Source organism: Hippopotamus amphibius, chromosome 3, assembly GCF_030028045.1.
Source record: "Hippopotamus amphibius kiboko isolate mHipAmp2 chromosome 3, mHipAmp2.hap2, whole genome shotgun sequence".
Lineage (NCBI taxonomy): Eukaryota > Metazoa > Chordata > Mammalia > Artiodactyla > Hippopotamidae > Hippopotamus > Hippopotamus amphibius.
Window position 1 is genome coordinate 180,739,794 of NC_080188.1, and position 15,384 is coordinate 180,755,177.

Below are 15,384 nucleotides of genomic sequence, written 5' to 3' on the forward strand. Positions count from 1 at the left end.
TGACATTTTAGCTAGACCTTAACATTATTGGTATCTTTTAAAAGAAACCTGTTTGAACACCTTCCCTCAAATCCATTGTATTTCAGTGTGAAAGATATACTTCCCACCAGTTCTTCACCCTGTATGCTAGAGAGACATCTTTCAATAGCCAGTAGATTTTATGATAGTCCCTGTTTTCAGTATTCCTTTAAAACCAAATCAAGATCAGGGGTTATGTTACTGACCACAAATGTCACGGAGAATGAAGGAATGAGTGACTGGGTATTAGGTATAATCTTATTTATTCACAAAGCAGTATCATTCCTTGCAGTATATATACAAAAAAAATTCAGTAATGACTCAAAGACAACTTTTGCAGTCTACAAAATGCTAACTAAATGCTAACTCTTATCACTTAGGTTTTCACTGACCCACAAAAGAACTGCTCAAGACTTTTCCTTCAAATGATAGACACAACATAAAAATAGCTGTATGGAAGAAGTACTCAGCACATAAGTGATTTTGTACAGGTACAAAGTGAAATATGCTATCAAGCATGCATATGTGAGAGAAACAGTTATTTCAACTTATGTCCAACAGAGAGCTTTGTTAAAGAATATTGCCAAGGAGCTCCTGCTTTCTCCTTGATCAAAAATATTTGTCAATAATTATACGACTGCTTTCCTAAGTTTGGTTTCTTGATAATTTGCTAAAAGAAATGTAATTCTGAACTGCTTCCATGGTTCTCCTCTGCTCTACCTTTAGTGACCAAATTCATCAACATGATAAATATTATTTTGCAGATGTCCTGGAAAGTTTAACTAGCTTCCCAGAGACATCTCAGGGCTTCATCTGAAAATTCACTAAAATATAATGGCTTAAGCAACCATTTGGCAATGTTTTACACAACAGGGAACACATGAGACACTAGCAGTAAATGGATCATTCACTTAAGTCTAATTTCCAGATGTCAATTACTGAAACTTTTTTACACTTGCCCTGCTTGTGCAAACTCACTGCCACAAGGATTTCCATTCTTTATAACTGGGATGTAGCACTCCTCTTTATTATTTAATGAGTTGTAGTAGTCTTGTTTCTGTTTTCATTACAGGTTTTACTATTCAGCAAATCACTTCTGAACCTCTGAGCTATTTTTGTGAATTTGAAATATAATGCAATACAATAAAACAATAGAAAATGCAAATTAATAAACACACAGAAGAGAGATAAACTGCACCCTGGTGACTGTGAGCTGAGAAAAGCTAACACAAACTTTGTAACCTGTGTATAAACTAATATGTTCAAGTTTCAAACTTAGAGTTTCAGAGAAAATGATAACTAATCTTACATTTCAAGCATGTGAACTATGAATAAAATTGCTTCATCGTTTTGCTTTTCCTCCAACAGTTACAGGATGCTTAAAAGATCCCAGGAATCACCAGTATAGTTCCTAGACCCCACTCTAAGAAAACACCAACATACAAGGTGGGAGTCATGCTCCAAAGGGGAAGAAGTAAATGTAGCATCTATGTCAAATAGTTCTTAAACTATGAAAGCTTATTAAATTGGATTCCATTAATTTAAGATATATAATATAGGGACTTCCCTGGTGGTCCAGCGGTTAAGACTCTGTGCTCCCAATGCAGGGGGCCCCAGTTTGATCCCTCATCAGGGAACTAGGTCCAACTAGATTTCGCAACTAAGAAGAAAAGATCCCGCATGCCACAACTAAAGATCCCACACACCACAACGAGGATCCTGTGTGCCACAACTAAGACCCAGCGCAGCCAAAAGAAAAAAAAAATATATATATATATATACACACGTAATACAAATAATATGAGCATATTATGTGAACAAACTTGAAATCAAAGATGCTTAACAATTCCAAAGACCAAACTGTTTTTAAGAACTTTATATTTTAGAAGTTTGAAACAGCTGGGGTATCAAATTTAGATTACTTTTTATCTATCACTGATGTTGGCAAAGGAAAGTAATATTTCCTATAAATATGTTATACACAAAAGACAGTAAAGGAGGGGAACTAGCTTAAATAATCAAATCAAGTCCAGAACAAGATTTAACCGAACACTTGGGTTGAGATGAGATTAAAATGAATCCTTATTGCAAGCATATGTGCTGTCATTATCTGCCTCTTAAGCATGCCTAAGACATAGAGAGCCATTTTGCTATTTTTTACCTATAGGACTTTACTGTCATGCTAAGGGAAAAAAATGATTGTTTTTAACTCCATTTTTTATATTTTTACATTTTAGATATGACTGACTGGGAGATGCTCCCAGCATTCAATGGGTAGGGTTCTACAATGAACGAAAACTAAGCAAGCATTGATCTGTTTTTTTCAAACCTTTTAACAAAAAGCAAATCTATGAACATAAATGAAAATTATTTTGAAAACAACAAAAAACACACAGTGGACTGGGTACGTTTAGTAAATTTCAATCATTCCTTTGCTTTTATTTTCACAGATTAAAGAAAACAAAATTGCCGTCATTCTTTATATGCCTGCTAGGAAAAGCAACACTTTATCAGCAAGATTAGCAGGATTTATAGTAGAAATTTATAATAGAAATTACATCAACAAGTATATTTTTATCTGAATTTCAGTCCACCTTCACATTTGCATGTCTGCATGTTTCAACAGGTGTGATTTTGATTCTACAAACTTCTCTGGACCTGCCTAGGAAAGACAGAGTGAGGGTCCCTTTACATTGCATCCAACTAGTACAGCAGGCCTGGACTAGCCTTAAATGTCACTTAAAATCACTTAATTTACCAGAGTAACCCACAGATTAATGCAGGAAAAGTGAAAAGGGTAGGTGGGTCATGGACAGGGCCACTGGGCAGTTATGCAGTCTGTGCACTTTAAAAGGATTCCCGGGGGGGGGGCAAAATTTGCCCCAATGTGGCTCTAGTCCAGGAAAAAAAATGCATCTTTGGATAATTTGTCTGCCCAGAGAGGATGCCTTTTTATAATCCATACAACTAAATCAAGATTAGCTGAAAGATGGGTGCTGAAGTTTCTCCCAAAAAACATCCAATAAGGTATATTATCTCACACCGACAGACAAAAAAGAATCTGGCAAACCTTTTGGATTCTCACAGATGAGAAGTACCAATGCTATGAAAAGTTACACTGGTTGCCTAATTTAAAAGGAATCTCAGTAAGCACAAAGACAGATCTCTAAGCAGAAATATATAAAATAAACTGAGTTATCTGGCACTGAGACAAGTGGAAAGTCTTAATATCACAAACTCAAATTTTTAATTTAATGTTAGAATTGGAGCAGGTGTAGCTAGACACACCATACTAAAATTTTCTTATAAAATTCTGTTTTAGAAATCCAAAGTTATTTATATCATGCTTACATATGTGACCATGATCCCATTATATTCTAATAAAAATCATAATGTACTTTATATATATTATATATATGTATTATATAGTGAGCTATATAGAAACAACATACATGGCATACATGTTAAAATATTTGCTTTGTTTTCAAAGTACTAAAATGTGTATCTGAGAAAGTTTTCCCACGTAATTAATGAAGCAACATGAAACAGCTTTGCCAGGTTAACCAGGTCAATTCCCATCCTAACAGCATTTTTTGGTCCCTCTGCTGTTTTATATTTTCACCTTTTGAAGAAATGTTCATATTTTTTACTGTAAGTTAGCTGGAAGACTAGTTTTTGTGAAAGAAGGAAGAAAAGCAGTGAAGCATTAAAAGGAAACCCACCTATGGACAACAGTATCTCATAAAAGTTGATTTTTAATGAAGCAGAATGCCAACTACTTCAAAATATTTGATATGAAAAGTTTTATTCTACTGAATTAAAAGACATAAGTACCTTTGATATGGTACATGCATTTGAGAAGTAGATATTTTTCAAACACTTGATAAATATTATTTAATTATTATTAAGTGTAAATATTATGTTTTATATCATCTTTTCTTCATATATTGATGAAATGCAGTATCGTACCTAACAGGAAATTTAGAATAACTGACTTTACAGAGTAACATATATTAATTAATAAACTTGCATTCTATTACTTACTATTAAAATAATTAAATACCTTTTGTAGACTGGTAGGATTTAGCTGAGTTTTGTCTATTATTTTCACAGCAACCTAAAAAAGAGAATCATTAAACTATATTTGAGAATATATATCTTAATGAATAAAATTTATAAAGAAAACATCTTTTGTTTCATTCCTAACTTGATATAATTTAATTAGATTTGGTGTTCACCTAATTGGATGACAAAGCTCTGATAACTAGGCAGCCTTAGAATATATTCTATTGACTCAAGTCTTTAACCTATTTGATTCTGAGTCAATGAAATTACACCTTTGTTAAAATTCTTCCAAGTTTCCCCTTTTAAAGTAAAAATCAACTGTATCTTAATCTTTTACTCATGATCTTGATAAGTTAAAATTATCAGAGGGGAAAGTCTTATAAACTTTTAGTAAGTTAAGTATTATGTGGGTAGAGACACCCAAACTTACTTACAGCAAACTAACAAAACAGATTTAAATGTCCTCTAAGTCTCTGTCTAATACAGCATGAGTCCCAACAGCTCCTGGGGTCAAAATGGACAGATACGACTAAATTTAACTGTAAGTGATTATAATATTATCTACAGAACAAAATGGAAACTTAACAAAAACATTTTATGACAGATTTTTCATAATGTCCTAATTGGATCCAGTAAATATTATGCAATATAGAATGTTAGGTGTTTATTTTTCGTCTTTAATATATAAATTAAATATATTATTTTAAAAACATCAATTTTGCTATATAAATACACCTAATTTGAAACATATGGGATTTTAGAAACCTGATTCTCTTATTATCTGATAAAAACATCTGTATAACACTCACTCAATGTGGTCTCTAAATAGATAAAAATTAGCAGGTGACTTTCTACACATTTATACCTAATTTACCTCAGTCAGCAATTTTTAAATTTATTTTTTATTGAGGTAACAGTGGCTTATGACATTATATAAGTTTCCCATGTACAACCTCATATTTCTATTCCTGTATAGCCTACAGCTTAAGCAGTAATTAATAAGAAGTTATCCTAGCCCTCTTCCTGTGGCTGGGTAGCAAGGGTAACCAGAAATGTTTACAGAAACCATATAATGAAAGACAGAAGTCTGAGAAAACCTCATCTGCAGCACAGCTGATTTATAAGAGATGCTAAGACGTAGGGACAATTCTTCTGTGTCACGTATAATTCTATCTATGTACATTCCACTCACACATATCCCAGTGTTTACCATATTGCAACTGTCACTTATGCCCAGAATCAGCTATAGGAAAGCTTTTTAACAAGACTCTGGAGAGGTCAAAGTAAATATTAAAAGGCAGCATGAAAACTTACCTCTCTACCAGTAAGAACATGTCTTGCCAATTTCACTTTGGCAAAATTTCCCTTCCCTATTGTTTTTTGTAAACGGTAATTTCCAATATGAGGCTGTTCATCTGTTGCTGACGTAATGGAGTTTCTACACCGAGGGATGTTCTGTCTGCTACTTGATTTGGTTGGCTGGATATGGGGTTCAGTATATCCATCCACAGATGTATTCTAAGAGAAAGGTTACAAGATTTCATGGTTAATTAAACTATACTTAAAGGACAGCTAAAAAAAAAAACTACAAACAACTTTCATTAATAATTCATCTCCAAAGAAAATAGATTGTACTACACGATTTTAAAGTTTGAGCATTCTGTTTACAATTTCTACTTGACCTTAGCTCCCTTTGCCAGGGGGAATATAACTAACTAAAATGAAATATTCTGTATAGCTTTAGGTATATGCTTTTGATTAAAAAAATATAAATGGTTAGATAGCCAGGAGCCCCCCAGACCATTGCTCCTCTAAGGGTGTTACCCCTGTAGGTTGAGATGACAACACAACCCAAGATTGCTTCATTAAAACGGCAGAACGTCTTCAGTGCCAAGACAAACAACCTCATGAGCACAGCTCTATTTCTCTAAACCAGCCCAACTGCTTGTCCTGTTCAGTCTTTCACTTGCTGGGCAAAGCAGCTTCCCACTACAGGTGCACCTCTAATCAATTCCTGCTCAGCCCCCTCACCCAGCTCACCATGCCCAAGCAGGAGCTATCCACAGCCCTGCCCAGATCCATGACCTAATATCCACTGCATTTGTCCTCGGTGCCCTTCTCAAGGCAGACGTCACTTTGTCTCCCAGTCTCACGCTAGTCCACAAATCACAGTGAGTAGCTGAATCTGTTCTCCTGCGGGCTCAGCACCTCAAGTTCCAGGTAAAGCTGCCTAAGGAACTCTGTTCCCCCACAGCTCTGATGGTTCCTGCTCTTGTCTAGTTTTGTCTGCATTCTGACATAAATAAAATTTCTAGCATTTTTTGTGAAAACACAGAATCATGCATGGTAAACATAACATCTTTATCTAACTGGCATCTTAAAAATAGCTGAATATGAATAGGAAAAAATAGCAAAAACAAAAAGGGGGATAGTTTTTATTTGCAGAATAACTAATTCAGACTTATGTTGTCCTCTCTACACCACCGAAAGCTTTTCTGAAAAACACTGATCAGAAATTTCTTAAAGGCAATTTTGAAGACGACTCCATTTACTAATCCCATGCAAAGCATGACTCAAGGTCATTTTTCTATTTGTTATTACTTTCTGATTTTTCTTTTTTAACTCAGCTCAGGATTAAAGGATTTTCTGTGTCTTACACACACTCGCAGCCTGTGGCCTCATTCTGAGTTAGTGTCCCTCTGGTGTATTTTCACAGCAAACTGTACTTTCATGTATCTCAGCATCCATTCCACTGCACTGTCATTATACATTCACTTCTCTGTCTCTGCCACCCTACCACAAGCAAGCTGTGGGCAGGGATGTTTTCTTTTCACTTTTATCTACTCACCACATTGCAGAGCGCCAGGTACATAGGAAAGATTCAATAAATCAATAGTTCCCAAAGTGCTGTCCCTGGACCAGCGCTCACAGCATCATCTGGGAACATGTCATACATGCAAATTCTCTGACCTGCTGCAGACCTACTGAATAAGAAACTATGGGGGTGGAACCCAGCAATCAGTGTTTAAACAAGTCCTCCAGGTGATTCTGCTGCAGGCCAAAGTTTGAAAACTACTGCACTAAATAATATGAGAAGGTGGTAAATACAAAGTTATTCACTGACTTTCGGAGACTTTTCTATTATCCGAGCATAAGCAAGAGATTTTAATTATAATCAATTTCTAATATTAACACACTGCTATAATACTTCCTACAAATAGTACTTCTCTACCTGAACTTGTTCTGAAGGAAATGTGGACTTGTCCATCCTTCAAGATTTAATTCTATCTCCTCTTCCACAAAGCTTTATATGTCTTTTCACAAAGCAGAATTGACTACCCATCTCTTCTGTTGCTATCTTTTTATCTAGTAAAAACTTCTGTTACTGTACCTGTCCATGGTCTGTTTTCACTGTCAGACCTAAAGCTCCTTAAGCCCTAGAAGTTAATATGGTGTTGGGCACAAAAAACCCCACTAAATACATACTCACTAAGTTGAAGAAATTTAGGGTCCTTGTGCTCCTGACACCTATACTCAGAATGACTTCTGACAAGTGATTCCTTGCTCTCCAGATCTTTGATGCGTATAAAAGCAGGATGAGTTAAAACATCTGAGCTGTAACCCAGCTCCCAATGCTGGTTGCAGAGTATATCCTGACCATAAACCAAACTATGGTAGACTGAATTATTAGCTCCACATTTTCACACCCTTTGCCATGTAACTTTCCAGTGTTCTCCCACTGAGGGCAGGGCACAGTTTCTCACTCTTTGGGCAACCAGTCATAGGATTTGCTTTGGCCAACAGAACGAGTGCAGAGTGATAGTATATGCCAGTCCCACGTTAGTCATCAACAGGCCTTGCTGTGTTTCAACTTACTCTCTTAAACTTCTGCCATCACCATGAGGACTTGCCCAGGCTGATACCAGAAGGAAGGTGAGCAATACATAGAGCAGAGCCACTCCCAGCTGAGGTCGGATTAAATAAACTGATTCCCCAGATGACCCCCTGCTTCATGAGAAATAGTGTATGCTTGTTAGTTTAAGCCACTGACTACTGGGATGATTTGTTACATAGCAATACAACAGCTGATACACAAAAGCTATCACTATTTTCTAATTAAGAGGTAAACATAAAGGAACAATGACTAATTAGGAGATTCTTGCCAGACATGTTCAAATTCTAGCTAGCTGCAAACAACAAAAGAGAGGGCTATATAATCAATTCCCTAAGGAGGAACTCTTGATAAAGGGACAGCATCCTTGACTGTTCGGTATTCCCAGCAAGTATGGTGAAACGGAGAGGTCAGCAAACTTTTCTGTTAAAAGTTTAGGCTTTGCAGGCTCTATACTTTCTCTGTTGGATACTCATTTTTTAAGAACTTTTCTTAGCTCAGGGCCACATAAAAACACACTGAAAGGGTGGATTTGGCCTATAGGATGCAGCTGGCTGAGCCCTACTGTACCACATCATGTTTTGGAATGTAGGACTAAACTGTTTCTGGCTAATCCTACCAACAGAGTAGGAGATTCTAGGAAAAATATGGGTATGGCTGTGTCTATAACTTGGGAGAGCAGAGGAGGGGACAGAGGACTCTTACAAAAATACTATTCCTTCTTACCCCACCCCAAGAATCGGAAAGGGTAGTATAGTCTCCAAAATTCTTTTAAAAAATAAGCTCTCCTAACTTTCAACATGAAGTATGACCATTTTACAACCCATTCAACTTACACAGAATGCATTTATATGAGTCTTAAATTAGAAATTAACATAAAATATATAGCACATGTTTTGTATTATATAGTTCTAATTATAAAACACCCACCCAAACAAATATTCCTCCCCTCAAACCCTCATCTTTCCTTAGGATTGCCACAGCACCACTCAGGAGCAGAATCTTTCCTTGAAGAAACTTTCTGAAGAATAATTGGGGATAACTGATCTTACTCCATCCTGATCAACAGATTAACTTTCAAATAGGAAACCTGGGAAAAACGTTTAATACAGCACGGGCTGAATTCTTTGTGAGTTTAATTAAGAACTATCTCAGCCCTAAGGCTGACAGAGAGAAGAAATTATGTGAGGTTAATTATATAACATCTGTAAGTTTTAGTCCCCCATCTTTAGCTGAAAATACAAATTCAGATCTTATTTTCTTTCAAATTGTCTATTCAATCCAGTAGACACTGAATTCCTTCATTTTTCTGCAGCAGTGGCAACATGACCCTAAAGCTGGCCCTGAGTACATAGCATATTCAAAGTAATTATGGGTAATAGTTTCATTAGTTCTTCAAGGCTGCATCCCATGGACTATCAGACTTCAGTTCCTGAATAATAACAGAATTGTCCCTGCTTTCAATAGCAACCGAAATGAAATTTTTCTACTCACTAGCTATGCATCCTTGGGCAAGTTGTTTAACCTCTATGTGCTGTTTCCTTATCTATAAAAGGGAACTAATAATAAAGCCTACCTCATAGTTGTTCTGAGGATTAGATAAAATAATTTCCGTAAAGGTGCTTAGAATAGTACAAAATAAGAACCATGCAAGTGTCTGTTAATTAAAACTACACTAACAAAGAAAGAAACAAAAATAACCCTTCTCCTACACCAGGAAACCAATCCCAAATTTCTGCCATTTCCCTGAGTGCCTGTTGCCTGCAACCACTTCTGGTACCAGCTGCCTTATCAGTCAGGTTTCTTGTCTGTAAGCAACAGAAATCAACTGAGGCTAAGTCCAAAAAAAAAAAAAAAAAGGAATTTTTTGAAGTCTACTGGTAGCTTGAAAATATCTTGAAGGATGAAACCTGTATTCCAGTTAAAGAAGACAAGACTATGCAAATAGCCAAAATAAAAGAACTATACTTGGTAATATGGGGTAAAAAGGAAGTAAACTGAGGTGATGTGACGAGAGTGACTAGGGAGGGAGTTGGGGTGGGTGCAACTTTAGACAGAATGGATGGAATAAATGATGCTTGAGTTGGACCTAAAAGATGACAAGGATCTAGATAAACAGGGGAAGAGCATTCTGGGCAGTGAAATGAATAAATAGAAAAATCCCAAGGTGAGATCATACTTTGTAAATTCAAAGAAGAAAAAGTACCTATAAAAATGGTACATTAAATGGGATATCTTTTTCAAAGGCCTACATGTTAGAAAAGCCAGTTGTCCAACTGAATGCTCCGGGAATTCAAACTGTTTAAGTTACGGATATAAAGCCCTGTACATTGACCATACAGAGTCAGGTTTAAAAGGCAAGAGAAGGCGCAGCTTGGCTAACTAATAGGTAATAAATGAACAAACAAATGTATGAATAAGTCAAATAACAAATAAATGATAAAGAAAGAATACATTAACGTAAGCCACGTCTCTTATCTCACAACCTAACTTTATCCTAGGTAGTTCTTCTCTTTTGCCTGAAGCAAATAACTTTTTAAATCAAAAGAAAATATGGCTGTGATTAAAATTTCTGCTGTCACTTTTTTTGCTAAATGAGAATGGTAATATCTTAGTTACCCAGAGGGAAAATGGTAATAAAAGCTATCAATTACTGAAGGGTTAGTGTGTGCTAGGAGCTGTATTAGATGCTTTACATGCATTACCTCTTTTAATTTTCATAGCAGTTCTGTCAAGCATACCATGATGACCTGTTTTACAGAGAGGGAAAACAGTGGCTCAGAGAGGTTACGTACCATTAGACTCTGACCCTTCTAGTGTTAATGCCAGGTTCTGCCCAAACATCGATTAAAGTGCGTATGTGTGTATGTTGGGGTGGGTTGTGATCTTTATGGAACTTAGATCTCCGTGTGCTTTTCTCTGGATAAAAAATTTCAAAAACCAAAAAACCCCCAAAAACCTATTAAATATATTTTATGGTATTCCTAACACTGCTAGTATAATAGTCATCTAGAAAGTTACCAACTCCCAGGAATTATATTGGCCACACCAGTAACATATCAAAAAGAAAACTGGCATTCATTTTACTTAAACTACATAATAGGTAGAGTTAGCCAAACAGCTGGAATTCGGAGGAAATGGAGATGGTTATCCCATTTCTTAAAAACTGGGATGGTTTATGCTCTAAGTGCAAGTGAAAGGAAAACTTTTTATTTTGGCTACAACTTTTTAATTGACTAAACTTTTCTGACTTTGTTGTTAAAACCAGAAAGTAGCCTGGGGACTATAAAATTCAGGGCAATTGAATGCTGCTTATAAAATCGAAGAAAAACAGGCTTCTTAGAAGTCAATCAGCATCTAAACTTCTACAATTTGCTCACTGCATTCATGCTATAGGTATATATACCTTGAAATTAGGTCCCAATTTTAATTGCTACACTCAGATCCTCCCACAAGGATGTATTACACTTAGGTATTTTCCTAGGCAAGGAAGATGTTCTTCCACATGTTGCCTCACCTGCTTGGATAAGGTTTATTTCTTTTTATTATTTTCACTATCCATCAATTATTGTCAAATCAGATATTAAAAAGCACAAGTACTACATCTCCCCAGACACAGAATTAGCAACAGGAAGCAAGCCCTCTCCCACAAGGCACTCACAATGGACTTCGGAAATCTTGAGTTAACAGAAAGTCATCAAAGTAACTCCAAAGCCTCTCACTTCATCTTATTTTTTGAACTCTGTCTCCCATCTCATTATTCAGTGATTCGTTTACTCACTCATTCAATCAACAAAATTTTACTTAGACCTACTATATGCAAGACACTATCCTACATGCCAGAGAATCGAAAGAAATCTAAATATAAAAAGTCCCTGTCCTCATAAAGTTTACATTTTAGCAGAGGGAGGTAAAAGGAAGAGGGAAGGGTAGTAAGTATGCAAACCAATGAAGAGATAAAATGCCAGCTAGTGGTTCGTGGTATAAAAAGAGAAATCAGGGAGGTAAGGAACTGGAAAGTAAGGGTGATCATAGGTGGTCTCAGATGAGGTGACATTTGAGAAGAGGCCTGAATGAACTGACTTGAATCTAGGAATCACAGAGCTCTGGTTTACCTTTCCCTTTGAAACATCTAAGTTGAAAAATAAAATTACATTTATATGCTGTCTCTTCCCATGTGTATGCGTACACACAAACACTCTCCCCCAAAACCTACTGATCTTGATGCCTTGAACATTTTTTAAGTTGAGGGTACCTATTCTTTAACCATGAAGAAGGAGCAAACATGTACCAGAGGATGAGAAAGGCTATTAATTTTCAAAATGGATTTGGATTTTCTCCTTTCTCAATGTTCTCTGGCCACACTTGAAAAGGTGATACTGACTGAGGGGGGTACTAAAAAGAGAAAGAAAACAAACTCTCTCCAAGTTATTGAACAGTGAATAGATATAGCTCATTACTCTCAGCTGTGGTTAGTATCACGGTTTTATTTTTATAAAACCATATCAATTTATTAAAGCTTACTCTAATATCAAAATAAATCACAATCTTTTATAACAGTCACTGAATCTGCTGGGTGACTGAATATTCAAATGGTCCTGAGAAGTCATATCACGTATGAGACCTGAAGTTAGGGATGCCACAGCTCACATCCCAGGACTCCAGAACATGCTGCTTTGCACACCACAGCTACTCTTTGGTCAGCTGATATTAGCACCATTACAGGCCATGGCAATTTAGAAACAATAACCAAATTCCTATTTCTCAGTTGTTTTTTTTTTTTTTTTTAAGTAGGGAAGGTATGCATCCAATAATGGATGAATAGTTTGTATCTGACTAATCTATCAGCAGATAAAAATACAATCTCTAGACAAAATATTAAAAATAATTGTTTGGTGGCTCCAGAGAGCCACAAAAAGCAGGCAAAAACTGGAGGGAGATTGATCTTTGTAAAAAGGGAACCAAACTGGATGAAATTTTTAGTTTTACAGTTTCTACCTGGGGGGCAAACTCTGGTCCACCTAACTCCTGGTGACTGAAATTCAAGCACAAAGCAATAGTCCTACTGGCTAAAGGAGTCAGAGGATGGAGCTGGGGGCTAAAAAAAAAATTGGAGAGTGAAAAAGGAAACTCTGGCAAAAATAAAGTCACAAAGAACAAAACTCTGCAATCCCTGTATAAACTACAGGTCCTTTGCTGAGCCCTAAACCAAATGTAAGCAAGAGAAACTCCAAGGAACACGTCAGAAGGAGACAGCTATAAGGTTAAGGAAATAAAGATTTGGCTGCTGACCAACATAGGGAAGGCTAAATTTTTTTTTTAAAGCTCTTTATTGGAATATAATTGCTTTACACTGTTGTGCCAGCCTTTGAGGTACACCAAAGTGAACCAGCTGTACTTATACATATATCCCCATATCCCCTCCCTCCTGCGACTCTCTCCCACCCTCCCCATCCAGGCCCTCCAAGTCATCGCCCATCATCAAGTTTCTCTCCCTATGTTATGCAGCAACTTCCCACTAGCTATCTATTTTACACTTGGTAGTGTATATATGTCAATGCTACTCTCTCACTTCGTCCCAACTTCCCCTTTGCACCCCCCAACCCCGTGTCCTCAAGTCCGTTCTTTACATCTGCATCTTTATTCTTGCCCTGCCACTGGGTTCATCAGTACCATTTTTTTAGATTCCATATATATGAATTAGAGAAGGCTAAATTTGAAGTCTGAGTCAAGCCAAATTAACTTCCTGCCAAATCAACAATTTTCAGAGGAAGATAACTAAATCCAGAGTCTCTGTATAGTATTATCAACAATGTCCACTATATAATCAAAACTCACTAGATACATGATGGAACAAAAGTATGAGTCTGTCAAGAGAAACAGCAGTCGACAGAAATAGACACCAAGGTATTCTAGAAGTTGGACTCAACAGGCAACAATGTTAAGGCAGTTATGATAAATATGTTTCTAAAAGTAAAGGAAAATTTGATTAGAGAAAATAGATGTGAAGTATCAGCAGAGAAATGGAAACTATAGTAAAGAATCAAATGGAAATTCCATAACTGAATAGTACAATACCTAAAAAGAACAATTTATTGGGTCAATGAACTTGAAGACAGATGAATAAAAATTAGACAATCTGAAGAACTGAGAAGATGAAACAAAAATGAAGAGAGACCCTATGATCTGTGGATCAATACTAACATGTGTAAATGGGGTACCAGAGAAAGAATAAGAAGGAAACGAGGGAGAAAATTTTACTTGATGTAATAATGGTCATATAATTCCCCCAAACTATGAACTCCAAGCCAGATAAATTCAAAGAAAACCAAAAGTATGTACATCACAGTCAAACTGCTAAAAACCATGTATAGAGGGTGAAAAAAAATCTTTAAAGGAATCAGGGAGGGCTTCCTTAGTGGCATAGTGGTGAAGAATCCACCTGCCAATGCAGGAGACATGGGTTCAAGCCCTGGTCTGGGAAGATCCCACATGCCACAGAGCAACTAAGCCCATGTGCCACAACTACTAAGCCTGTGCCCTAGAGCCCATGAGACACAACTATTGAGCCCGCATGCCACAACTACTGAAGCCCACATCTAGGGCCCATGCACTGCAACAAGAGAAGCCATCGCAATGAGAAGCCCATGCACCACAACAAAGAGTAGCCCCCACTTGCCGCAACTAGAGAAAGCCTGCACGCAGCAACAAAGACCTGATGCAACCAAAATAAATAAATAAATAATAAAATAAAATTTAAAAAAAAAGGAAACAGGGAAAAACATCACAATACAAAGGAATGACAATACAAATGGTAGTTCACTTCTTATTTGAAACAATGGCGGTCAGGTGACAATGGAAGATTTTTGATGTGCTGCAGAAAAACAAATGCAACCCCAAATCCTTTACCCAGTGAAAATATTCTTTAAAAAAAGAAGACAACTATTGTAAACCAACTATACTTCAATAAAAATGTAATAAAACAAACAAAAAATGAAGACAAAATAAAGACATTTTTAGATGAACAACTGAAAGAATTTGTTGCCAGAGACACATGCTATACGAAATGCTAAGGATAATTTTTGCAGCTAAAAGGAAGTGACCACAGATGTTAACCTGAATCTACAGAAAGGGAAAAAGAGCTCTGGAAATGATAAATATGTGGGTGAATATAAAACAGTACATATTTTTCATCTCTTAATTTCTTAAAAGAAATACAACTATATAAAGCAAAAAAGTGTAACCATATTGTAGAGTTTATAACATAAGCAGATGTAATATATGTGAAAACAAAAGCACAAAGCTCAGGGGAATTAAAAGATTCTTACATTTTATGTGAACTGGTACAATATTACCCTACATAGACTGCAGTAATGTGTGGGTTCATTCCGTAATCTCTAGAGCAACCA

The 15,384-nt window shown here is 36.3% G+C and overlaps 1 protein-coding gene across 9 annotated transcripts in view; it reads right to left on the reverse strand.

The window, feature by feature from the left end:
* Positions 1 to 15,384, reverse strand: part of MARK1 (microtubule affinity regulating kinase 1) — a 133,976-nt gene that overhangs the window by 61,466 nt on the left and 57,126 nt on the right. For all 9 annotated transcript variants that reach the window (XM_057726148.1, XM_057726146.1, XM_057726142.1 and 6 more), the window contains exons 2-3: positions 5,398 to 5,601; positions 4,082 to 4,135 (exon numbers count right to left, since the gene is read on the reverse strand). In XM_057726148.1, coding sequence (XP_057582131.1) covers positions 4,082 to 4,135; positions 5,398 to 5,601 — 258 coding nt within the window. The remainder of the gene's footprint in view (positions 1 to 4,081; positions 4,136 to 5,397; positions 5,602 to 15,384) is intronic.